The sequence below is a fragment of the Boleophthalmus pectinirostris genome, unplaced genomic scaffold, assembly GCF_026225935.1.
Source record: "Boleophthalmus pectinirostris isolate CB_2022bp ecotype Guang Dong unplaced genomic scaffold, ASM2622593v1 HiC_scaffold_7, whole genome shotgun sequence".
Lineage (NCBI taxonomy): Eukaryota > Metazoa > Chordata > Actinopteri > Gobiiformes > Gobiidae > Boleophthalmus > Boleophthalmus pectinirostris.
This window is the reverse complement of record NW_026571473.1, coordinates 7,285,808-7,311,460: the sequence shown is the minus strand read 5'-3', so window position 1 is coordinate 7,311,460 and position 25,653 is coordinate 7,285,808. Positions and strand designations below refer to the sequence as shown.

The window sequence follows — 25,653 nt, the reverse complement described above, 5'->3', positions numbered from 1 at the left end:
ACTGTTGTATAATTTAGACAAGTTTTGGCCCTTTTTAGTATGTCATATCTGCTGTGTCCAACCAAGAAGTCAAATGATAAACTAGGAAAGACTAGGCAAGAGTTTTAGTCAAATCGCAATTAAAAATCATGTGAACTATGTTTTCGAAAAATATGTAGTCCAACCTGTCACTTTAAATAGAAGCTCTTCTGGTTTACTGGTTTACACCGAGCCAAAGTCTGCAGATTCATATCAGAAGTGGAAGTCATTGCACAGAATTAATCCCATTTACCTCACATCTGTAGCCAGCAAAATCAGTGCGGGACGTGGCATATTTTCATATCGAGATTTGGCCAAACCAAAACAAACCACAAGAGGACACCCCGAAATAACTACTTCAAATTGGAAAATATTTAAAAGGCAACATGTTTTAACTTCGAGCTCTGGCCACCATGTCTCTAATGTTTCTGTATTATGGTTCAGCACTGGTAAGGTATATTATAAGTACATTTTTTATTACTACTTATTTTTCTATTTTATTTTGCCTTGTACATACACAATTATATGATTATTCCTTTTTTGTCACCTGTCCTTTGCTATATTTTTGGCTTCTTATTTAGAATTTAGTATTACCATTTATATTTTTTTAAATCTTTGTTGTTATAATACATTGTGATATGTGAGCTGTGTTCAAAAAAAACTTCTCTTGTGGATCAATAAAGTTAGTCTAAGTCTAAGTTTACAGGCTCCTTATGGTTCTTTTTTCAAATGGAGAGGTGATAACATGTTGTCTCATTTTCCATAACTGATACTTTTACAACACTGTAGAGTAAAAGTGAGGGAAATGTGAAATAAACTACCGTAGTAATTTTTAATGTAAGTAATAAACATCATTAATAGAGAAAAAAACATTTGTTATATCAGTGGTTGAAATTGAAAACCTTCAGATTTCTTCAAATGTGTCTGACCTATAATGTGGGTTGTGTCCATGTAGATAGATATCTTTAACGCCCTACTGTGGGACATTGTGGACAAGGCAATAACATCTCTATGGAGACCAGCAGATCACAGAAATTCCACTGGAAATGTTGCATAGTAATAGCCTGATTCATCAGCCGGTTTCCACGAAGTGAAACGATAGGCGAGTACTTTTTTATTTAACCAGTTGCTGTTATTTGGTCATGATGTATGTAAAGCACTGGAATGCTTGCAGGCACAAAAGCAAACAAAGCAGAGAGTGAACATGTCTGTCAACAATCATTGTTGTTTCTGTGAGGTGAACTTGCAAATTAAAGGTGCAATAAAAAATGCAAAGTCTGTATCGTCCACATCCATCTCGACCGCTTTGTTTATTGTTGTGCTCTAGCACAAAAGGGCCAGACAGGTGCGACGAGTTTGACGTCATGGCTTCACAGCTCACAGCTGATTGGCTAGTGTGCGGTCTACAACTTCCTGGGTTCTTGCAAACCTAGTCTAGTGTATTCTACTGTATTCCAATTCCTGACCTAGTCGCTTGAGAGAAATGAAACTGAGCGGAGGCACTTGGTGGCGCTGGCCTGGCTAGCATAGTACAGCTTTAAGGGTCCTATATAACGGGAAATTGACTCTTGTGAGCTTTAAGCCATGTTAGAGTGTTACTACTGGAGTTGTGTTTTGTTTCATTCACACATGTTTGAATAATCCTATATTATTAGTTTGCCTACATCTCCTCTGTTCCAACTTATGATGTCAGGTAGTCGTAGTCTTTGAGGGAAGAATTCAACCTAATTATGCAGGGTTTGTGTGTTAAACATGTGTGATTGAAACAAAACACAGCTCCAGGTCTGTTTGTGGTGAGGAAACATCAAAACATAGATCAAAAAATAGTGAAATATAGACCCTATAAGGTTCACCAAGCTCAATCCTTTTCTCCTATTTATGTGTTTTAATATAACTTGAGAGATTGTCATTTGTGTGTGCAGACGGGACACTCACCAGCTTGATGGCCACATATTCGTTAGTGTACAGATTTTTCCCGAGGCGGAGCTCCCCAAAATTCCCACATCCGATTTTCTTTCCAACGCGGAAGTTTGGTCCGACCATGAGCACTCCGGAGTTGGTCCCTGAACTGCGCCCCCCATGTCCAGTCCTGCTGCCTGCCGTCTTTGACATCTTTTTGCTTTCCTCGGTATCTCCTTTGCCCCCTTTTTTATCAAAATCCATAAGCTTGTGATACCCTGGCCTCTCCACGATTATTTTCCAGCCATGCAAACAATAAAAACTCCAATTACACCAGAAAAGTAGTAAAAGGGGCTAGAGAAAGTCAAAGTATTTTCAATTAAAAGACACCTGTACGAGTTAAGTGTCTTCCCACTAATTTCCTTGAAGACTATTACAAATTTCCAAATCCTAGGTGCTAGATTTCCATGTTGGGAGCAGGGAGGTGGGTAGCCAGTGCAGGGATGTTAGCACAGATGTATTATTAGCTGTTGAAGTGCACTCCGCGAGCCAGCTACTGCGTCCACAAGGCCACTCGGAAACATCTCCCGGAGTGCGGTGTCCCTCTGGTCAGCCTTCAGTGAGGGACGGAACGGGCGCCATGTTTAGGACCTCCAGTGATGAGGTGATCCTGGACGACTGCAGCAGGGTAAAGGTAGAAGGCTGGTGTGGGTTTCTGGATCTGTGAAGTGCAGAAAAAAAGAAAAGTGTATTAGGTTATATAGAAAAAACAGGTAAAATTAAAATTGAAATGATCAGATTGAAAGGTAAGCGATATTGATAAAATTGATAATCCTGCTGACAATATTCAAATATTATGTCAAAACTGAAATCTGATAAAAGATGTTTATGAATGGATTTAGTTGAGGTTTAAAAATCAAATTAGCCCAATTACCTACAAAACAGTGGAAATACAGCCATATACTTTTATTTGGAGGCTAACAAATAATCAGCTCTTACTGCAGCGTATTACCATTCACGATGCCATGAATTTTAACAGCACTTCCTTTCACCGTCACTAGGGAGTAAAGATTTTTTTTCATGGCTGATGCCGATTCTCATTGTTTAGAATCCACAGCAACTGAGGGCCGATAAGATCTGCCAATATATAAGGCCAATTTTAATTATTTTCCTCAAATTGTGTAATTATGTATTTAAATTTACTACAAACTCACAGGCAGCCCTTTTTAACCGCAAACCTGTAAGAGAGCTGTGTAGTCAGGTTTTGTGCAGTTGTCTCTTTGTATGTAAGTGTTTAAAATAAATTTAAATGCATTTTTATTATTTATTTATTATTAAGTATTTTTCAGGAAGGAAAAAAACAGCAACAACAACACAGCCTGTACTAGAGATTTAAGGATGATAAAAGGCCAAATATCAGCACGATATATCGGCCAACCAATATATCGTTTGTATGTAAGTGTTTAAAATAAATTTAAATGCATTTTTATTATTTATTTATTATTAAGTATTTTTCAGGAAGGAAAAAAACAGCAACAATAACACAGCCTGTACTAGAGATTTAAGGATGATAAAAGGCCAAATATCAGCACGATATATCGGCCAACCAATATATCGGTCTATCTCTAATTGGGGTGTGCAAAAATATCGGAATATCGATATATCATATTGTTTAATGTGATGATGCAATATCGAAATCGTGGGCGGCTGTCAAGAGTATTTTGCCAAGAGTAATTTTTGGTATATTTTACTAAATTCTTTTGTTACAGAGCTACAGTTTTGTTGCTTGTTTAGTGGAAGCAAACTCGTTTATGTAACACATTTGACATTTCACTGTTTTGATGAGTATGTTTCATATTCACTTTGCACAAGAAGTGGTTTAACAAAGACTTTTAGTATCACAGCCATGATTAACCATTATTTTTTCCTGAACTGTATCGAATTGATTTGAAATATATCGTATCGAGTTAAAAGTGCACTGTGTTGAGATATGTATCATATCATGGCTTATGTATCGAGGAATGAATCATATCGGCAACTTTTTAATGACACCCAGCCCTAATCTCTGAAACATTTTGAAGTTTGTCAATAAAAAGTCATACAATTTTACATTAAGGCTGATGAGTGATAAGTCAAAATAATAACCTCAGTGTAAGATGGAGAACTTGGAGCAATATAAGTCTTGCAATAATGATTACTGTGTTAGCCAACATTGCATCTAATTCTAGGCATTATTGTGCAGCCCTGTTTTACACTGCCAATAATCTGTGCTTTCTTTCCCCCACATGAGCCAGTGTAACCCGTCTCTCTGGTCTCTCTGGTGGTCTGGAGCAGATAGGAGTACAGTCCAGTCTCAGTGATGGACAGTCTCTATGGAAAGACACTTACACGGATCAATGCCCACTGTAATGCCTCATCCCATCATATCGTACCACCCCATTGGAGTACTATTATAGGAGGACTTTGGAGCATCAAGTGAACAGCCAGTTGAGTTGTAACATGTCGCGTCAATAGCATTTCAAAACTCGTCTACGTCATTTCCTTCACTAGTAACTTCCCATATGCGTTTGTTGACATAGTCCATAAATGGAAAAATGATTAACCAATATTTTCTTATCGACTTGGTTATGCAAAGATGTAAACTTTTGCTGTCAGCTTGAAAGCACTACTTTAATCATTATATGGATTCTACAGTGGTTCTCACACTTTGATGCGTGAGTTTAGGACTGAAAGATAAAAATAAATCACAATTTGAATAGTTGCAACATAATTTCCCCTGTCATTTCTATCTTATTATGCAAAAAAATGTTAACTCTGCATTTTAGAAGTCTATAAACATGTTAGGAAATGCATGGGATTCTTGTATTAGTTTTGGCGTTCAGATTTCAGTCTTTTATCAAATATTAAAGCTCTAGGGTGTATTTAACATGTGAATTTTGAACAGAACCCAAATGTCAAACATAAATCACAATGGTGTAAGAGAGACTGCAATATATTTTCCAAAACTGTTTATCTCTACGCAAGCATCTACCGGTAATAGGCATATATCTTGTCCTCTTTTTAAGTTAGTCCTTAGTCACTAGTATAACAATGGTGTAGTCGTTTTTTAGACATGTTTTTTCCCCATTTTAGACCTATTATAGTCCTGTTTAAGACTTGGTTTAGATCTGGTGGTACTTGGTGTGAAAGGTTTGAGAACCACTTATGAGAGATTTCCATTATATACACCAGCCATGTTAGTCTAATAATAAATATATGTAGCGCGCGTTTGTCAAAGGTCAACAGACAGAAATTACCGGTAGTTTACATACACATTGTTCAGTATAGTTTGTGTGTTGTAATTAGTTGGCAGATGTTCTCCAAAACAGACCCGGCTGTCTCAGGTAACTGCACACTGACAAATATCAGCGCTGTCATGTTACAGGAAGTAGTTTCTGTTAAGATCAGCTGTTAGTGATACACAACACACACGCTAAATAGCCTCTAAGTGCTCTAAACTGAATTTCACTACGATTATTTCAAGATAAACTCAATGGTTCATTCATCAATCAAACAAGCTGGTTTATAAAATCAGTCCAAGAATGCTGAAATGTAACCCACTATAACTTAAGTGTAAAATAACAAAACTCTGATTTATGATTTTCTTTATCTAATAAACAGACATCATACTCTTACATGCACCTAGTCGACTTGTTATTTCCTTTTGGTGGATGGCAGTACAAAATAATTGATAAGTGGCGCTGACTCAATGCGAGCTTATGATTGAACACAGTAAAAGCTACTCAGTAATAGAGTTTATCATTTCAGATATCAAGTACAAGGTTTTAAGTAAATATGCCTGTTAAATGCCTCGTCTGGATATGTGTATTTTATGTAAACAGCAAAACATTTCCATTCTGCCTGAGCAAATGGTGGTGATACGTGTCTGCATAAAAGCGGAGGATTGACACGAGCTGGTCTCACAGACAAGGCCAGATCTCTTTAACATTTTATGAACGTCTTTCTCATTGTTATAACATGGCATTACACGCGTTATATTTGATTCTACCATTGGCATTCATTCTGTTTAACGCGATTTAGCAAACCGAAAAGCAGTGTCAGTAAACGGAGCTAACTCACTCAGCTAGCATTCACTTATCAAAAACACCGAATCTCCGAGGCCTGACGAAATCAACAAAAAGGTTTACAAAAATAAGATACACTATTAGATAACATCTCAATTACAGCTTTTAGACAGCTTAGCCTTTATCAAACCGATGCAAACTGACCGAGGCAAAACGGGACGGAGCATAAAATATTCATTGATCGACAGCGTCCAAGCTACATGAACCCAAATGCTTAATAACTGCTAAATAACACACATCTCCGGAGTTGTAACATATGTCATCAAAAGGATTGATAGTATCGTATATAAAAAGTTATTATTTCACCTGAATGCGCCGCTTAGACCTCAGATTGCAGCTATATCGTTAGCCATTATCCTCAATAAGGTGGCCACTGCCGGGCAACTCCTTAATCCTAAACAACCCACTGCACAGCCTGGGCTCCTTTAGCGCTTAGCTTCAGTTTAGCCACCGACACTACCCGATCTGTGCCACAAGTAATCTACGCATGCGCGACTCGTTCTGCTATCTTGATACGGCAATCGTACCTGGACAAACAACATTATATCACCGTTTCATGTACTGCCATTTGGTTTAAATAGAAGTATGAACATCTACTTTTAATGTTAACACCCAAAGGCAAACGATAAGCCAACCAACACTAATAGATGATTGACATTTTAATAGATTTTCAGTAACATTATAGCGAAACAAGGGTGGTTTTAGCAGCCATCTGTAAAAGCGTCTCTTTTATGTGGGCAGAATAACATCAACCAAGTTCCTGGGAATTTCTGGTAGATATGTTAGTCCAGTAGCGTTATTTCATTCCTGACGCAGATCGGGTAGTATCATTTTAGCGGCAGAAGCTAGCACACGAAACGATAGAAACAAACGAAGCCAATGAGTGAGCATGAATACGGTTCCAAAAGTCTTCTGTCACAAATAAAAGGCGTATTACCTTTAACTGTAGGTCATCCGAAGATGGTCGTGTCATAAATCCTTGATCGCGTGAATATTTTTCATCTCTGTAATCCTCCAGTAGCTCTGATTTTGCTGTTGTCTCTTTAAGCCGCTCCGCTGCCGATGGTGGCCAGGTACAGCGTCACTGAGCGTCACTACGCACTTTACGCAGCACAACTCACGTAACTAGTATTTAGAGAATATCACTAAACGTACCGCTGAAAAGGCTTTATTATAATGTTTTTATAATTCCAGATAATAAAGAACCGTTGGATTAACTTAATTATAAAAGCCATTGAGCACTTGATAAGAAACTGCATGGCTACTTAAGCATGACAAATTAGGCAACATAAATTCTTAAAATAGGCCCTAAATGAATAACAATATTATACAGACGAATTATAATAATAATTGAAATGTAATTTTATATTATGTTTGTTTTAATTTTTTATACCACATATTTTTCCCCAGAATCAATAACAAACAAACTGATGAAAGACATGTGCCTACATGTTGCGGAAAGCACGGTTGTAAAATTCTAATAAGTTAATTTCTGTGCTTTATTTTATGTTATGCAGTATGTATGTGTATTGATGTGCCTATACCATATACAACATTACAACATAATACAACATTTAGAGGCAAATCAAAACAGGCGTCATAGAGGCTTTGACAAAATGTACTGAAGCTCACTAGTAGTGAAATGTGAAATGAATCATCAGAACAACCACTGTTTCAATGAATTATATGCTGAAAATAGTCATTTCATAAAAGTGAGTCATCACAAAATGATCAGTCATGAACTATTGCCCTATAACCTTTAATATTTATTTCAAAATTCAGCCTACAGGAACTGGCAAAACAAAGCTGGCAATAATAAGAATCAGTACAAACAAGATTTTTACAATAGAAAAAACAATCAATCAATAACAAAGTGTCTCACAGTGTTTCTAAGCAAAAACTTTACAATGTATTTGACACATTCATGTACTTTGATGCATAATTAGCCTAGAAGTTAGTTCCTCTGCGCTCATAATTGGAGTCCATTATTGAAGCCACAGCACAGCCCTTATTTGACAGATGTTTGAGGTTACAGCCCCAGGTGAGGGTAGGCCTTGTTAGCTGAGGGAGTGTGAATGGAAAAGCTACAGTTTTTAGTGATGGATGACAGTGAAGGCCCCAAGGCGGACCTCTGGGGATGCACAAAGGGCCACAACATCGGGGGCAGGGGCAGCTCTGCTCTCAGCATTCCTCCAACAGACAACTGCTGGGGAGGTGAGTGTCTGAAACCAGCAAACTGTGGAGAGAAATGCAGTCCAAGATAATGATTTTCAGAGTCCAAAGAAGGCAGAACTTTGTGTATATTGTTTATATTTGAGGAGCGAGGAGGAGAAAGGGGTCTGTGCATATTTGAGGGAGAAGTAGTGGTAGTTTCTTGTTCTTCTACAGGAGCCATTTTGCTGGGTTGGGAAGGTGCTTCATCCAAACTGAGATCATTGGAGAGAGGAGAGGACTTCTGGCCCTTACGGAACTTGGCTCTTCTGTTTTTGAACCAAACCTAAAAATATAAGTTTAAAATTAGATAAAAAGCTGCTGACATGTGAAAATATTATGCATCAAAGTATTAGTAAATTATAAGTTAACTAGAAAAAAAAAGTAGTAATAGGAATGATTTGTAATAGGACAAAAATAGTATGATTAGGGAACCACAATGTGCAGCAAAAATAGAAAAACTTTTAGAATTTTTAGGATGAAAAATAATCTATAATGTTAAGTCTATAAAGCCCTTTACAAACAGTGCACATGAGTCTCAGAGTTATCTGTGTAAGTATAGCAAATAACAATAGTTCAGTTTGTATAGGCTTATCAGTCATATGTGTTTAAGTTATCTTTTTGGCCAATTCTATTTAAAATACATTATACATTATTGAGGTTAACTGAATCCTGCTCTCTGTGACATTGTGACTAAACAGAAACAAGAAATGTGCTTCTAAGTTAAAGACAGTGCTATATTTATATATGTATGCAAGTTGATCATTATCTGATTTCCAAGGATATCAGATTACTGAAATGTAAACATGTAACCTGATTTCTTTCTGGTTGCTCACACCCGTACAAGTTTTGATAAGGAAAAGGGAAAACAAGCATGACAAAGACAAAAATTAAAAGTCCTATAATACACAAAACTGAGCCTGGTGAGTTTTAAGACATGTTAGAATGTTGAATGTGACCTCATCAAACACAGACCTGGAGTTGTGTTTTGTTTTATTCACACATTTGACCACCATTCCACCTTGTGATGTCATGTAGTGGTAGTTTTCAAGTTAAAAGCTGCCTATTACCTTTAGTTCTGTAGAGTATACATGTACTACATGTATTACCACACGACATCACAAGTTGGAACAGACATCACAAGATGAATTTAACTAATTGTTTATGGAACAAACCATTCTGCACTGGAGCACTGTAACACTTTATTTTGTAATTGTGTTTTTTTATACACATTTATTGTACATAATGTGGATGAAAGAAATGTGCAATGTGGGACCTGCCTGTCAAATCTGCAAAACAAATTTACCTTCAGGTACGCATAAAGCAACCTAACCTAACCTAAAAGCTATATATATATATATATATATATATATATATATATATATATATATATATATATATATATATATATATATATATATATATATATATATATATACACACACACACACACACACACACACACATATCAAAAACAGGTAGTTTTTCTCTCAAGCTGAAAACACTCTTAGGTTTTATATATATATATATATATATATATATATATATATATATATATATATATATATATATATATATATATATACACCAAAAATCAGATATAGTCTTTGGGCTGTTATTATTATCAGATTATTTTTACTGGTCAATGTTAGACTTAGATAAACTTTATTGATCCATAAGGGAAATTATCTGGACACAGTAACTCACACCTCACAATATAATATAATAACAAAGAGTAAAAATAAAAATGGTAATAACAAATTCTAAATAAGTTGCAAAAATGGCAAGAGACTGATGTCAAATAAGGCATAATTATATAAATGTGTATATACAAGTAAAAATAAAAATATAGTAATATAAACACAGTATATAAATGTACCCACTGTTGATGTTTTTAAATGCATATATTGTAGTATATACCTGGATGCGGGCCTCAGGCAGGTTGGTGCAGAGGGCCAGCTTCTCTCTCATGCTCACGTCCGGATACTGAGTCTGAGTGAAGGCCGTTTCCAGAGCCTGAAGCTGCGATACAGAGAAGGCGGTACGACTGCGCCTCTGCTTCTGTGGGCTGCCGTACCTCGCCTCCAGGAGCAGCTCTGAGCAAATACAAAGAGAGAAATTGGGATTATAAAACACATTATAATCAGTGGTGGAAAGTCATGAAGTACAAAAGTAAAAAATGTAGGCCTCTATACTTTACTTAAAGGTGCACTTTATAATTTTTTTGGTCACCTGTTTGTTTCTATGGATATGTCATTGCTCTGCCTGGAATGTTCCACAGTATGACATTAAATAGGTGGTGTTAAATGTCTTTTCCCCCTGTACTTTTACTTAAATAACAAAACTGAGTACTTCATCCACCACTGACTGTAATAAACCTGAAGTATGATGGAGTGGCAGTGCTTACAGCAGGGCTCAACTCAAAGGTGTGTAGTGTCGCTGGTCAGAAGGGCTGGTGGCGCGGATTGGCAGCCTCACTTCTGTCAGTCTGCCCCAAGGCACCACCACAGAGAGAGTAAATGAATACAGACTCCAGGGCTTTGAGAGGCTGCGAAAACCAGTTAAGCACTATAATCCAACTGCACAACATAGTCTGCATTCTAATAACTGTCTCATCTCAATTAATCCTTCTGGAAATTTAGAATTAAAGATGCACTTTGTAACCTTTTTGGTGGAGGCTCCAGTAGCAGATCCCACCCAAAAAGTGAAATATTGTGGCTACTGTAGGGATTAACAATAGCAAGGTGTCCACATGTCCCTATTTACCCGGGACAGTTCCAGTTTTGAGCCCTGTGTCCCCTGTCCCTGCAGATTTATACAAAATCACTGATTTGTCCCAGTTTTATTCAAGAAATGTCCCAGGTGTTCCTATTTTGCACAAATTTGATGCCTGGCAACACATTTGTTGAGGTAAACTACAGAAAAGCTGCTTAAAATCAGCAGAACACAGAGAAGATGTCGCTGCACTCACTCACGTGTTCGTCATAAATTGATGGGAACAATTTTCCTTATTTATGCCCTCGTTTCACAATTTTATTTTTACCAACAACCACCACAAACCGGTGATGTCCCAGTCTTTTGGTCATCCTAAACAATAGACATATCAATTACATTTGGGCTGCTTCTTGTACTGGCAAAACAACCCAAACATTTTGACCCAAGAGTCCCTTCCTTAGTGAATTTCGGTGAAGACGGTCTGCTCTGTCTGTGTTATTGTAGGCCAAACAAAGATATGCTCAAAATAAACCTATTTCTGTCCCATTCAGTGCGTAATTTGCTCCGTGTGAGTCGTGACCTACCAGCCAGCCTCTCCGCCACAGACAGCGTGTGCGCGCCGGGCCTCTGCGCTGCGGGGTAAACATGGTGCTGCTGCGCCACCTGCTGGTGAAGGTCAAACAACATGGCGTTGACCGCGTGGAGGGGGAGGGCTGCGGCGCTGGAGTCACTGCAGAAACCCAGCGCGTTCATGGTGACCTGAGGGGAAAGTTTTAATGTGAGTCTGTTCGCTGCATTACATTATTTATGATGCTAAAAAAGTGCCAAGGGTAATAGACCAGCCAGCTAAGGTCACTTTTAATATATATCCTCCAGGCCTCACGTGCATCAAGTAGAGCTACTGCACCACTGTCATGACACATTTGCAGCAACAGCATACAGACAATCAATTGGCTGTTAATAATAGCTTAATAATCACGTTAGACCTGTATAATTGTATGAGATTTTAAAGATCTGTCTGTTTTAAGCCCTTGCTGAAAAAAGATCAGGGGCTGAGTTGGTGCTAATTTAAAAGAACCACATCCTTTTGAAGACCAAGTTTAAAGATCGCAATTCCTTCCATGGTCCATCAGATAGTAAAGTGAGTTATGCGTTCATCCTTTACAAAGAAAATGCAGGATGAATGCTGCTTTGGAGTTACTCGGTGTCTTTTTTATAAGTTCAGTGCCTTGACTCCAAAGCCTCTCTAAATTCTGCAGTAACATATGGCCTTGGTGAGTCCATTCTACTCTGCCCCTTTAACTTGGTGAGCAGAAGTTTCAGCAACAACAAGATTAAAGGAAGGCTAATTGTTGTCCATTTAATGCCCTCTCTTCATTTCCAACAAAGCATTAGCTAGTAAACACAGGCCTGGTATTAAAACTGTGTATTTTTGAGTACATGTAAAGTTGTACAGTTTCAACATTAGCAGCGTACAGTATCTAATAACATTGACTAATGCTTCTTTAAGCTTCCAGAATTGTTTTTTGACTTGTTGTAACCAAACATACTGCAGTACTTTGGTAGTAGCAGAAGCAGAGACATTTGTAGTAGTAAAAGTAGCAGGACTAGTTGTAGTTGTTGCAGTATTAGTATCTAATATGTTGACTAATGTTACTTTAAAAGGGTTTTGACATTTTGCAACCATACATGACACCAATACATGTTTAAAGTACCTGTTTACATAAAAGTAGATGCAGTAGTAGTAGTGGCAGTATAGATGCAGTATTAGTATTAGTATCTTATAGTACTGACTAATGTTTCTATTAAAAGTTTTTGACTCTTTGTAACCATACACAATACATGCTTAAGTACCTGTTTACCTGTAATCTTGGTAGTAGCAGAAATAGTTGCAGCAGTAGTAGTGTTAGTAGAAGTAGCAGTACAAGCAGTTATTGCAATATCAGTATTAATAGTACTGACTAATGTTTCTATTAAAAGTGTTTGACTCTTTGTAACCGTACACAATACATGCTTAAGCACCTGTTTACTTGTAGAGTTGGTAGTACCAGAAATAGTAGTAGTAGTACTAGAAGTAGCAGTACTTGTAGTTGTTGCTGTATGTAATAGTATTGACTAATGTTCTTGTTTAAGTTTGTCATTTTTTTGGGCTCTTTATAACCATGCATACACAATACATGTTTAAGTACATGTTTACCTGCAGTGTTGGTAGCTGAAGTAGATGCAGTAGTAGACACAGTAGCTGTAGTAGTAGTCGCAGTAGTAGTGGCAGTAGCACTAGTAGTTGTAGTTGCAGTAGTAGTAACCTCCAGTAATTTCCTGCTTGTCCTTAAGCCTTATCCCAGCAACCCGAGCTCTTTGTGGTGGATCTAATTCTCTGCTGCATATTCTCACCCAACTCTTTAAGTAGCGTTTGCCCAGACTCCCTGTCCCATTAGCCAATAGAAAGAAAGGTATTAGCTGGGATTATGGGATGAGGGGAGAGAGGGGGGATGCGAGCAGCTCAAGTTTTTTTCAAACTATTGAACTTGAGAGATTTATGCCACAGATCCCCCTACAAGGCGCCGTTTCATTCGTCCCTGTTAAAACAATTAGGACAATGTGGTGCCTAATCTCCCAGGCAGGACGGATTCAAATAGCACTGAGCGATTGTGCTCCTGTCTCCCATACAACCCAAGGGGACTTCACTGAGGGCCTGTATTTGATAACAGTGGACATATTTTACCCATGCACTGCCATTATATGAAGTTAATCTATGTATTCATGGGTTTTTAATGTGGAGTTTTCAGAGAGGAGACAAGTGGCTTTATTTTCAGATTACAGTGTTTAGTGGACATTTCTATGTTATAGTGACATTAATAATAGACACCACAAGGCAAACGCTCTGGAATATACACTATTAGAAAATTCGATGACAGCGAAATGGTGGAGAGGAGGTGGAAAGTAATTCTAGAAGACAGAAGCAGATTTAGGAGTACATTCTCCAGGCAATTGGATTTTTTTAAATAGATTTCAAAACATGTACTTGTAATTGAGTATAACTCCAGCCACGTAAGTAGTAGTAGTAGTACCAACAATAGTAGCTATAGTAATTGTAGGAGTAGTAGTATTATTAGTGCTAGGAGAGCAGTAGTAGTAGTAGTAGTAGTAGTAGTAGTAGTAGTAGTAGTAGTAGTAGTAGTAGTAGTAGTAGTAGTAGTATTGCGTTAACTGCTACAGGTGGATTCCAACAAACAAACTTTATCAGGATCCCATAAAAATAAGTCTATGTTCAGCTCGTCTCATCACCTCAACCTCTGGGTAGTATTTGGGTTGTAGTTGTAGATACCAGTAAGCAAGTAGTAGCAGCAATAGAAGTACCAACAGTAGTAGCAGTAGTTATAGCAGCAGTATACTTACTATAGTTAGTAGTAGTAGCAGTAGTAGTAGTAGTAGTAGTAGTAGCAGTAATAGTAGCCGTGGAAGTGCCAGCATTAGCAGCAGTATCAGCAGTAGTTGTAGCAATATTATTAATGGTAAAAGAATAACGGTAGCAGTAGTAATAGTAGTAGTTGCAATAGTAGTAGTAGTTTATAGTAATAGTAGTAATAGTCATAGTAATAGTAATGGTAGTAGTTGTTGTTGTGGTTGTAATGATAGTGGTAGTAGTAGCAACACCATCAATAGCAGAATCATAGTACCTGTAGTAATAGTAGTTTCAGTTGTAATATTAGTTTTAGTAGCAACAGTAGTGGTGGTAGCACCAGTGGTAGTAGTTGTTTTGTAGTAATAATAGTAGTTGTAGCAGTAGCATTAATAGTAGAATCATAGTAGCAGTAGTACAGTAATAGTAGTTTCAGTAGTAGCAGTAGTAGTAGTAGTAGTAGTAGTAGTAGTAGTAGTAGTAGTAGTAGCTGTAGTAGTAACAGTAATAGTAGTTTCAGTAGTAGTAGTAGTTGTTATAGTAATAATAGTAGTTGTAGTAGTAACATTAATAGTAGAGTCATAGTAACAGTAGTAATAGTGGTTTCAGTAGTAGTAGTAGTAGAAGCTGTAGTCGTAACAGTAGTGGTAGTAGTAGCAGCAGTAGTAGTAGTCGTAGTAGTTGTTATTGTAGTAATAATAGTAGTTGTAGAAGTAGCATTAATAGAAGAATCATAGCAATAGTAATAGTAATTTCAGTAGTAGCAGTCATTGTAGTAATAATAGTAGTTGTAGCAGTACCATTAAGAGTAGAATCATAGTAGCAGTAGTAATAGTAGTTTCAGTAGTAGTAGTAGTAGTTGTTGTAGTAGTAGTAACAGTAGTGGTAGTAGCACCATTAGTAGTAGTTGTTGTTTTTGTAGTAATAATAGTAATTGTAGCAGTATCATTAATAGTAGAGTCATAATAGCAGTAGTAATAGTACTTTCAATAGCAGTAGTAATAGTAATTTCAGTAGTAGCAGTAATAGTAGTTTCAGTAGTAGTAGTAGTAATAGAAGTTGTAGTAGTAACAGTAGTGATAGTAGCACTAGTAGTAGTAATAGTAGTTGTTGTAGTAATAATAGTAGTTGTAGTAGTAGCATTAACAGTAGAGTCATAGTAGCAGTAGTAGTAGTAGTTTCAGTAGTAGTAGTTCTAGTAGTAACAGTAGTGGTAGTAGCAGTAGTAGTTGTTGTTGTTATTGTTGTAGTAGTAGTAGTACCTCACATGTCCCTAACTTAACCTTGAACTTGTGGTACTTCCTCACTGCTCATTTTCTCTAAACTTTGAGCTTGTGTGAAAATGTTTGCTCTGTCTTTACCCTCCTCCTTTTTCAGCCCCGGCCTGTCAAACTTTATTAGCCTCCCATAGAAATAAGTCATTTAAAAGCGCTCGGTCGGCACCCTCTCAGCCTACCCACTGCTCCAGGATTTGCTCCCTTAGGCCTTTGTCTCCGCGGTCTGTTGGATTAGAGGAGATTTACTGCAAGGAGAGAGAAAAGTACTTATTTCATGGCACTTTCATGATGAGACCTGGGCAAAGCTGTGTTGGCTGGGGGGATTATAGGAATACAAAGAGTGCAGTTGTATGTGACCCTCCCCAGCTCGAAGGCGCCCCTATGCCCCCCGCTCTGGATCGTTTAGCTCACCGCGGGACAGGGCAAAGCGGGCACCTCTCGCCCATCAGTACGCCCAGGGTAAAGCTGTAATGGACCTCTGTTTAGCGAGAGTGGCAGAGATAGTTAGGAGTTTTTTGAACATCACTATTCTTGTCACTATAATTACTATATCCACTTATTGTTCAGTTAATGTTCAATCATTTTATGGGTCAGTATTTATCATGGGTACTTGTTCGTTGTCGTAGTGGGGAACTTTAAGTATGTTTAAACAGCAACAAGTGGAGTTTTATAATTGACTCTCACAGAATATATTTTTACATTTTCTCGGGGTTTATATGAGTCCAGTCTGTTCTAGAGTTAATTTTACATTTTTGGAAATGTTATAATTAAGTAACACTGGATCAAAGTTCCTGTTTAACCCTGAAATCAAGAGTTATATTCATATTTTGAGAGTAAACAGATAACACTTTTTAGGGTTATTCTGATTTAGCTAAACAAGACACAGAGGTGTTTTATTTTTACACTTTATTTTAGTTCATTTAAGATTAAATTATGTACAAAACTGGTTCAAACTGGTCTTCTTTCACGGGAGGTTGAAGGGGTGGTTGGGAGGTGCCAAATTAACACTAAGGGAAATTGAATGAACACTAGTGGAAGTTGAATGAACACTAGAGGAAGTTGAATTAACACTAGTGGAAGTTGAATTAACACTAGAGGAATTTGAATTAACACTAGGGGAAGTTGAATTAACACTAGAGGAATTTGAATGAACACTAGTGGAAGTTGAATGAACACTAGGGGAAGTTGAATGAACACTAGTGGAAGTTGAATTAACACTAGTGGAAGTTGAATTAACACTAGAGGAATTTGAATGAACACTAGTGGAAGTTGAATGAACACTAGTGGAAGTTGAATTAACACTAGAGGAAGTTGAATTAACACTAGAGGAATTTGAATTAACACTAGGGGAAGTTGAATTAACACTAGAGGAATTTGAATTAACACTAGAGGAATTTGAATTAACACTAGGGGAAGTTGAATTAACACTAGAGGAATTTGAATTAACACTAGAGGAATTTGAATTAACACTAGGGGAAGTTGAATTAACACTAGAGGAATTTGAATTAACACTAGGGGAAGTTGAATTAACACTAGAGGAATTTGAATTAACACTAGTGGAAGTTGAATTAACACTAGAGGAAGTTGAATTAACACTAGAGGAATTTGAATGAACACTAGGGAAGTTGAATGAACACTAGAGGAAGTTGAATTAACACTAGAGGAAGTTGAATGAACACTAGAGGAAGTTGAATTAACACTAGAGGAAGTTGAATGAACACTAGTGGAAGTTGAATTAACTTCAACCATATCAACTCTGGCAAATAACCCCAATTCAAACCCTTATTTAAATTTCAAATAGTTAAAATAACACTTTTTTGTATTAAAAACAACTTGGAGATATTTTACCCTGAAATTTTAACCCTCCAGTTTTTGCTGAGTATGGAGATAATCCTGCTTCAGAGTTAACGCGTCAGTGGCATAATTAGTTAGATATATTGCACTTCAATATGTGTTATTGTGACAGGTTTAAACATCCTGAATATAGTTTTTTTCTTGGTAGTAGAAAAAGCATCATATTCACTTAAGATCCAGATGTAAAGTTTTTTTTCTAGCAGAATGAAGTATTTTCAGAAGCCCTGAGAGGTGACACCTTTTGTGATTTTGGACTGGAATCATAACAGTGCCTGGAAATCACACATAAATAAAATTATCCAATGTAATTCAAAGTATATATAAGTATAGATATATCCTAAATAAAAACAGTCTTTTTATTATATACAACTTGCTGATAATGCCCTACATAACCCACTGTATTGAGATTTGGGGCAATACATATAATACTAATACAAATCCAATCTTTACCTTGAAAAACAAAAAGGCAATAAGAGCAATCAGCTTATAATTAACCAACTAATGCATTATTTATAAACCTTCAAACTCTGAAATTTTATGACTTAATCGACCTTTACACTTTGAAAATCATGTTCAAAGTAAACAACAATCTCGTGTCAAAATCAAATCAAAAAGAATATGTTCAAAATCTGAAATAGCCAATATGAGCTCAGAGGTACGGCCACGTTTATCAAAAAGAAAATCAGAACAATTATTATGAAATTTAGTATATCTGTTAAAGAGGTGGAGCTTTGGAACAGTTGTACAGTAGAGCTAAAATTGTGCAGCACTCTCTTCCATTTTAAAAAGAAGTATAAATGTTTCACTCTGGGCAGATACATGAATTACGATACTCAGTTTGTGCTGTAGTACTTTGCTGTACTGTTACTGATTTGTTTGTTTCCTCGTACTGGATTTATGAATATGAACTGGTTTCAAAATGATGCTGTGACAAAGGAATAAAGGGTGGGCATAATGAGCTCAAGCTTCAGCCTACACCTTTTCAGTCTGTGTATGTTAAATATGACTGTACTTCCTAAAAACATGGTAGGATTTACTTTTTACTTTCAAGTTTTTATTTTATTTTGCAGTTTTTAGCAGCACATTACTTTGGACTGAAGAGATAATGCAATTGAAGTTTCCTGTATTGTAGGATTTTCTTTGCATTTTATCCACTATTAACTTGTAAAATTTGTTGGAATACGAGGTAGCAGTATTGGTCATTGTAGTACTACTAGCAGTAACTGTAACATATTTTGATAATTATATTGTTGATTGAGTTTCTAGACATTTTACAATGACAAAACAAACCGTTAGTTATATTAGTTATATTGGTATACTTTTCTTATTTGTTTCAGGTCTGGAGTGGGTTTTGTTGGACTCTATAAGCCCCCTGCTGGGCTTTAAAGCTCTTTACTGGAATGATCTGGTCTGAGGATCCACTTACACATGCATGGATTAAGTCAGAGCAAGACAAAGGCCAGCAGCTCAGATCTCCAGCCTCTCACACGGGACCACAGAGCCACAGAGCCACAGAGCCACAGAGCCGAGGGAAGCGCTCATGAACTGCTCTCACCAAACACAGAAAGAAGGTGAATGGACCTGTTGAAATATCTTGGCGTGTCCCTCCCTCCTAAGACAAGTTATAGGACCGTTGCCATGGTTATTAACTATTTACCATAAAGTATTATATCTTGAAATGTTCTGGTGGTGTCCCTTCATCCTAACACGTGTTTATGTCAACAGTAAACTGCAAATGTTAGAAAAAAATCCTCAATGCATTAAGGTGGGAGATGGATCCATGGGTTTCAGAATGGTGAAAAATTGTGACTGTTGCCATGGAAATTAACAATTTAAGTGACAAAATATTATATCGTTTGAATGGGAAAAGGTCTTCAAAATGTTGCTTAAAACAGGAAGCTGAAACCCCTGATTTCTGTGATGAGTTTGAGACAGATTTCGTCCACATGCTCTGAATTCACCAGTAAAAACATGCCCTTGCTTTTACACTTAGAGAACATCAAAAGTGGTGCTAAACCTTGAACTAAACCTGAACTTGACAAGAAATAAACCACAGAAAAGGACTGAACCAAGTCGACATCAGGACTAAAACAAGGTCAAAGTTTATTTGTAGTTTATTCGTAGTTTATTTGTAGCGCACAGTTCATACACAAGGTAATTCAAAGTGCTTTACGGAATAAGAAATACATTAAAATCACAATGCAAACAAATCAAAACATAAATAATCATCATCAAATTAAAAAGAGAGAGAGACATTAGATGAGAGAAGAGTGCGGAATGAAAAATGAAAACCTTTCAGTCATATAGACATAGAATGAATGCAAAACTAACTTTCAGAATGCAGATATTTGACCTGGTTTATGTTAATATACCTGCTGTATAAAGAAGTACAGTCAGTTTACATAAAACAGAAATTAAATAAAGTTGATGAAGTTCTGTCTTGCCTTTCAACATAAGTAACTAACTTTTTCTTTTTATAGATGCAAAAGGTTACAGCATTTTGTAATTGTGCATCAACAGTTCACAATAGTAATAGTTTGTCTTCATAAAAGGGTTTGTGATCTAGACTTGGTGTAGTCCTGGTCTAGTTCAGGTTTAGGTCTGGGGTTGGTCCCAGACGGTTTAGCTCCGATTCAAAGTCAGCTTAGTCTTAGTCGTATTTGCTCTGAGGACTCCAAGTGTAATATTCAGGGGTATTTATATTTAAGGACTTTTTCCCATTCAAATTATATACAAGTTTGCTTTAAGTTGTTAATCACTATGGCAACAGTTCAAATTTTTCCTCATTCTGCAGCACATGGATAGTTGTGTGTCTTGTCAGCAGCTCGGGTCAAAGCCAGTGTCAGCCTCTCAGCGTGGTCCTGGGACAGAGAGGGGCTTAAAGACGAGCCGCTGACCCACTGAGCGCGCTCCGTGTCTCTGCCGGGGTCAAAGTTCAGCCGGCCTCATCGATTAGCCCCCTCCGCTCCACGCTAAGCTAACACCTCCAGCTCAAAGCCGCCTAATCTGCGCTCCGTGTCCCATCGATCCAGGAGGGGTCCGGCGGAGTCCAGGGGGGGTCCCGAGAGCGCTCCGGCTAAAGATAAGTGACAACTACAAAGCTGTGGTCCTGACAGCCTCGTGTCAATACACATTTCCACTATTGATAAGTTATTAAGAAACGCTTAACACCAGAGGCTGTCCCCCTCACAGCAGCTGCTAACACAAACCTGCTGTAATCGGAACTAAATGAAGGCAGCGCTTCATCCACAGGGGAATTCTCCGTGGTAATGACCCTAAAAACACAGAGCCTCTCCTTCAACATTAGAGAAATATGTATCAGGACAATACAACTACAAAGGGCTGTTGAAATAATGATTAGTAAAATAGTACTCAAATGAAGTTTATTTAGTTGCATTATTTTAAATGTACACTATACTGTACCTTTCCTTCAGCATTAGAAAAATAAGTATCACAAATAGGGTGACCACATTTTCAAACTCAAACACTGGAACATCCTCGATTTGTGGTGGTTAGTAATAATAAAACTGTGAAATGAGTGTGTAATTAAGGAGAATTGTTCTGCACTCGGTCCATTCATGACTAACATGTGAGTCAGTATAGTCACATTTTCTTTTGGTCATTTTTAAGCAGCTTTTCTGTATTTCTGTATATATTTTCTGTATGAAAATGTATGCCTCTCTTTACTGTTAGCAGTGATCAAATTGGTCAAAAGTAGGAACACGTGGGATTTCTTGTATAAAACTGGGAGAAATCATTGGTTTTGTATAAATCAGCTGGGACAGGGTAGTCAGGCTGGCGTCACCTAGTGCCTCCGCTCAATTTCATTTCTCTCCAGTGACTAGGTCAGGAATCAGAATACACTAGAGGGTTTGCATAAACTCCCGAAGTTGTTGACCATGCACTGGCAGTAAAGAGTGAAGAGCTGTGAAGCCATGACGTCAAACTCAAGCTCCTGTGTGTGTCCCTTTTGTGGAACAGGACAACAGTAAACAAAGCGGTCGAGATGGATGTAGACGAAGACAGACATTCTGTGTTGGTGACGATTCCCGAGATCGAGGATTTAAAGCCAGAACAAAGAGAATGATTGACGAATTTTATCAAGGAGAAAGACGTTATTGCCCTTCTTCCTACGGGATTTGGCACATTACATTACCAAATAGCAGTGATTGGTTAAATTAAAAAAAGTACCTGCCTACCATCGAGCAAACGAATCCAAATGCTGCGAGGTCAGACGGTTTCCATGAAGTGAAACCGGCTGATGAATCAGGCTAGGGACAGGGGACACGGGACTCAAAACTGGAACTGTCTTGGGTAAATAGGGATGTCTGCTCACTTTAATCAGGAACCAATACACCTACACAGTGCTGTATTGTAATAATGATTAGTAAAATAGTAGTTCTCAACTGAAGTTTATTTAGTATCATAATTTTATATTAATAGGTGTACTATGTAATTTTTCTGGTGTTTGTTTACTACCATGGAGATGTTATTGCTTTGTCTGAATGTTCCACAGCAGGACATTCAGTTTCCTAAATTGCAATTTTTCAATTACAGGCGTAGGTGAAAATATATGGTGCCATCCCAGTTGTCTCCATGGAGATATCTAAGGTAATGCCATACTGTGAAACATTAAGGGCAGTAAGTAATAATATAGCACTAAAACACACTTATTCATTTGAAGTGACATATGTGGGCTCTCCTGTAACAATGTTTCTTATCATTATCATTTTGGACCTAATTGAATCTAAATAATATCTTTCAAGTTGCCCATATGACGTTGCTCCAAAGTCATTGTCCGGTCTCAGTGGTGTGAGTGCCCTTGACCCTATACACAGCTGACACTCCCCCTTGTCCTCTCCCTCCCTTTATCTCTCTCTGCCTCTCCCTTTATATCTCTCTGTCTCTCTCTTTCTCTGATCCGTCTTTAATCTGAAGCTTTGGACCAATTAAGACAGATCCAGACTTGTGTTATTATTGACCAGTGTTGAGCTCAGAGCCGGTCCCAAGAGAAGCTCACATCACAGGAGCTGATCAGCCCAAAGACCGGGATCAGAGATGGGAGGAAATATTTACTGTTTAACTCACTTCTGTTTCCAGGGGTTTAGTTCATGTAAATATCGCAAACACAGAGTTACAAACCAACACAGGCCAACTTGGACACTGAACTTTAATTGAGAATAACTAATAAGCCAATAACAAAATATCTGGATTTAAGTAAGAGAAAGGTGGATAATTTACATTTTCTGGTAGTCAGTATGGATTTACACTTCTACACGTCTTTTTTGCATTTATTCAATTACAGTTCTTTTTTATTGTTAGAAATACCTTAAAAACATACATACTTACTGTGCATGGTTTCACCTCTCCACAGATCTGACCTGTAACTTGGCATGGCGGTTGCATCATCTGCTTGTTTACATGGGGATAGACAAGTTTAAATCTGTATAGTGTAGAACAGGGGTCTCCAACCTTTTTCCTCCAGTGAGCTTCCTTTACAAAACAAAAATGCCAGAGAGCGACTAGTTTTAGGCAGTCGCAAGAAATTTAGTATAAAACAGAGCTACAGCAAGCCTTAGATGAGGTACAGTTATATTAGGGTGACCAGATGTCCCTATTTACTTGGGACAGCTCCAGTATCGAACCCTGTGTCCCCTGTCCCGGCAGATATATCCAAAACCAGTGATTTGTCCCAGTTTTATACAAGAAATGTCACAGGTGTCTCTATTTTTAACCAATTTGATCCCTGCCAACAGTAAAGAGAGGCATTAATTGTCATTTGTTTAAGTGAAATACAGAAAAACTGCTGCAAAATGGCGAAAACAAAAAGACAATGTGAATATAATGATTCATGAATGGCTGTGTGCAGAAAAGTTTTCCTTAATTCCGCACTCGATTCACAGTTTTATTATTACCAACCACCACAAACCAAGGGTGTCCCAGTTTTTTATTTTGAAAATCTGATCACCCTAAGTTAGATACCTATAAAATATAACGTATTAGTGCACAAAACCGGGCTTCAAAATGATACATGTACAATAGTAAAAGGCATTTAATTTATCAGATTTTACTTCAACACAATACGTATAATTCAGAAATCCCTTGGTGCGCTACTTGGACCGGAGTGGAAAGCTACTGGTGGCTCCCGAGCTACAGGTTGGAGACTTCTGGAGACTTCTGGAGACAAGCTGGTGGCAGATCCTCTTTCAGAAAAGTGACATAGTGGACATTTAAATTTCACTGTAGTAAGTCGCACCAGCTGTGAGCTTTAAGTTGAAACACCCTGGTTTATTGTAGCTGCAGATTCACTCATGTTATGTATGTTCTTCTAAGAAATGTCCCAGAATGTGTCTTTTGTGTGAATGAGTTAATTGTTCCTTTACAGAGAGATAAGGATCACTCTCCACGCCCAGCATGTGGTCAGTTCCAGAGGGTCCTCGGCCGTGTGCCTGCCCCTCCCCCCTTGGTGACCCCCTCTTCTCAAAGGTGACGGAGGGGGACAGGGACAGGCACAAACTGATCGAATTTGATAATGAAGACGACCCTATAAGCTGCCGGGACCCCCCTTTAGCCTGTCAGCGCAACATTGTGTCAGCTATTGATCCGGCTAACTGCGCATTTTAATACCTTAAGACCTTAATCGGACTCAAAGGGAAAGATGGGCCTCTTTTACACATCTGTTTAAGAAATAATAACAGCACCTGCCATGGAGGAAAGATGGACCTCGACTGTACGCACTGTCACTAACTATTTAGGCAAAGATGGACTGTTGGAAAGAAAGAGCCAGTTTGCCGGTGAAATCCACAGTTTTGTATGTCTGAATTTTTATTTCAGTCTGGTCCACACATCTCACATTGTGTCTTGAGCCAGAACCAAACACAATCATCCAATCAGATTTGTTTATTTCAGTGGCACATGTGAAACAAAGAACCTCATTGGTCACCTATTATTTAGAATAAAATGACATTTCTCTCACCTCAGATGAAATTAAAACTTAGACAGACTTTATTAATCTACAAGGGAAATAATTTGGACACAGTGGCTCACACATCACAATATAAAATAATAACAAAGAGTAAACAATATAAACTGTAGTAATAAATTCTAAATAAGTTGCAAAAAAGAGCACGAGACAGTTGTGAAATAAGACATCATTAAGTATAATTCAAAATAAATAGAAAATAAGTAATAAAATATAAAATCTCAAGCATATACAAGAAGTCATTGGAAGTAAGTGCAAAAATGATATGGTGATTGACAGGACAGTGTTGTACAGTTGTAGGGAGTATTATCTGTTACATAAGGGTGAGTTGTTGCACAGTTGTAGGGAGTATTATCTGTTATCTGTATTATCTGAGTTGTTGTACAGTTGTAGGGAGTATTATCTGTCACATAAGGGTGAGTTGTTGTCCAGTTGTACGGAGTATTATCTGTTACATAAGGTTGAATTGTTGTACAGTTGTAGGGAGTATTATCTGTTATCTGTATTATGTGAGTTGAGGTACAGTTGTAGGGAGTATTATCTGTTACATAAGGTTGAATTGTTGTACAGTTGTAGGGAGTATTATCTGTTATCTGTATTATGTGAGTTGAGGTACAGTTGTAGGGAGTATTATCTGTTACATAAGGGTGAATTGTTGTACAGTTGTAGGGAGTATTATCTGTTACATAAGGCTTAGTTGTACGGTTGTAGGGAGTATTATAGTATGAATGTAGTCCTGTATCTCTCAGTGTTTGAGTGGAGCTGTAGGAGCCTGTTGGAGAGTGAGCTCCTCTGGTGAACAGAGTTTAGTGCTTCACTCACTGGTCCTGCAGAAATCTGTGTTTTTCAGTGACTTGCGGTGTTTTTTACTCTCTTTATTCCTCGTAAGCAGATATATTTGTTTTGATAAGGACAGACCATGCCTCTCCCTGATTGGCTAATCCTTCTGTCAGTCATGCCCATCTGAACTGGGGGAGATTCCGCAGTGACCAGACTCACATCTTTGTAAAGTATTGTAAGTAAGTAAGAGGTGTGTATTCTGGATGTCAGGCAACAATGATTGGACAGTCACGATAATACTTTTTGAAGTGTGATTTTCTGCTGAATAAAATATAGATGATTAATTATAATGAAACTATCCTACTGTATAAAAGAACGTATCTATGTGAC

General features: G+C 37.6%; 2 protein-coding genes across 2 annotated transcripts in view; both read right to left on the bottom strand.

Annotated features, from left to right (window-relative positions):
- Window positions 1-7,115, bottom strand: part of LOC129412041 (casein kinase I-like) — a 44,179-nt gene extending 37,064 nt beyond the window's left edge. The window contains exons 1-2 of the mRNA XM_055164761.1: window positions 6,979-7,115; window positions 1,954-2,638 (exon numbers count right to left, since the gene is read on the bottom strand). Of these exons, the coding sequence (XP_055020736.1) occupies window positions 1,954-2,181 (228 nt within the window). The 5' untranslated portion in view covers window positions 2,182-2,638; window positions 6,979-7,115. The remainder of the gene's footprint in view (window positions 1-1,953; window positions 2,639-6,978) is intronic.
- A 955-nt stretch (window positions 7,116-8,070) lies between these two features.
- zgc:101100 (uncharacterized protein LOC445169 homolog) lies at window positions 8,071-11,720 on the bottom strand. The gene is made up of 4 exons (XM_020933374.2): window positions 11,552-11,720; window positions 10,173-10,348; window positions 8,428-8,538; window positions 8,071-8,277 (listed from the first exon to the last, which is right to left on the bottom strand). Exons 1-4 carry the CDS (start codon window positions 11,718-11,720, stop codon window positions 8,071-8,073), a joined length of 663 nt encoding a protein of 220 aa, XP_020789033.2.
- Window positions 11,721-25,653: the final 13,933 nt, after the last annotated feature.

What these genes read in the sequence shown, in the direction of transcription:
- zgc:101100 (XM_020933374.2), bottom strand. Translation starts at nt 11,720, where the DNA reads ATGAACGCGCTGGGTTTCTGCAGTGACTCCAGCGCCGCAGCCCTCCCC. An exon ending in TGCCTGAGGCCCGCATCCAG is followed by an intron (nt 8,539 to 10,172) that starts GTATATACTACA and finishes TTATATTTTTAG; the next exon opens with GTTTGGTTCAAAAACAGAAG. An exon ending in AACCCAGCAAAATGGCTCCT is followed by an intron (nt 8,278 to 8,427) that starts GTAGAAGAACAA and finishes TTCTCTCCACAG; the next exon opens with TTTGCTGGTTTCAGACACTC.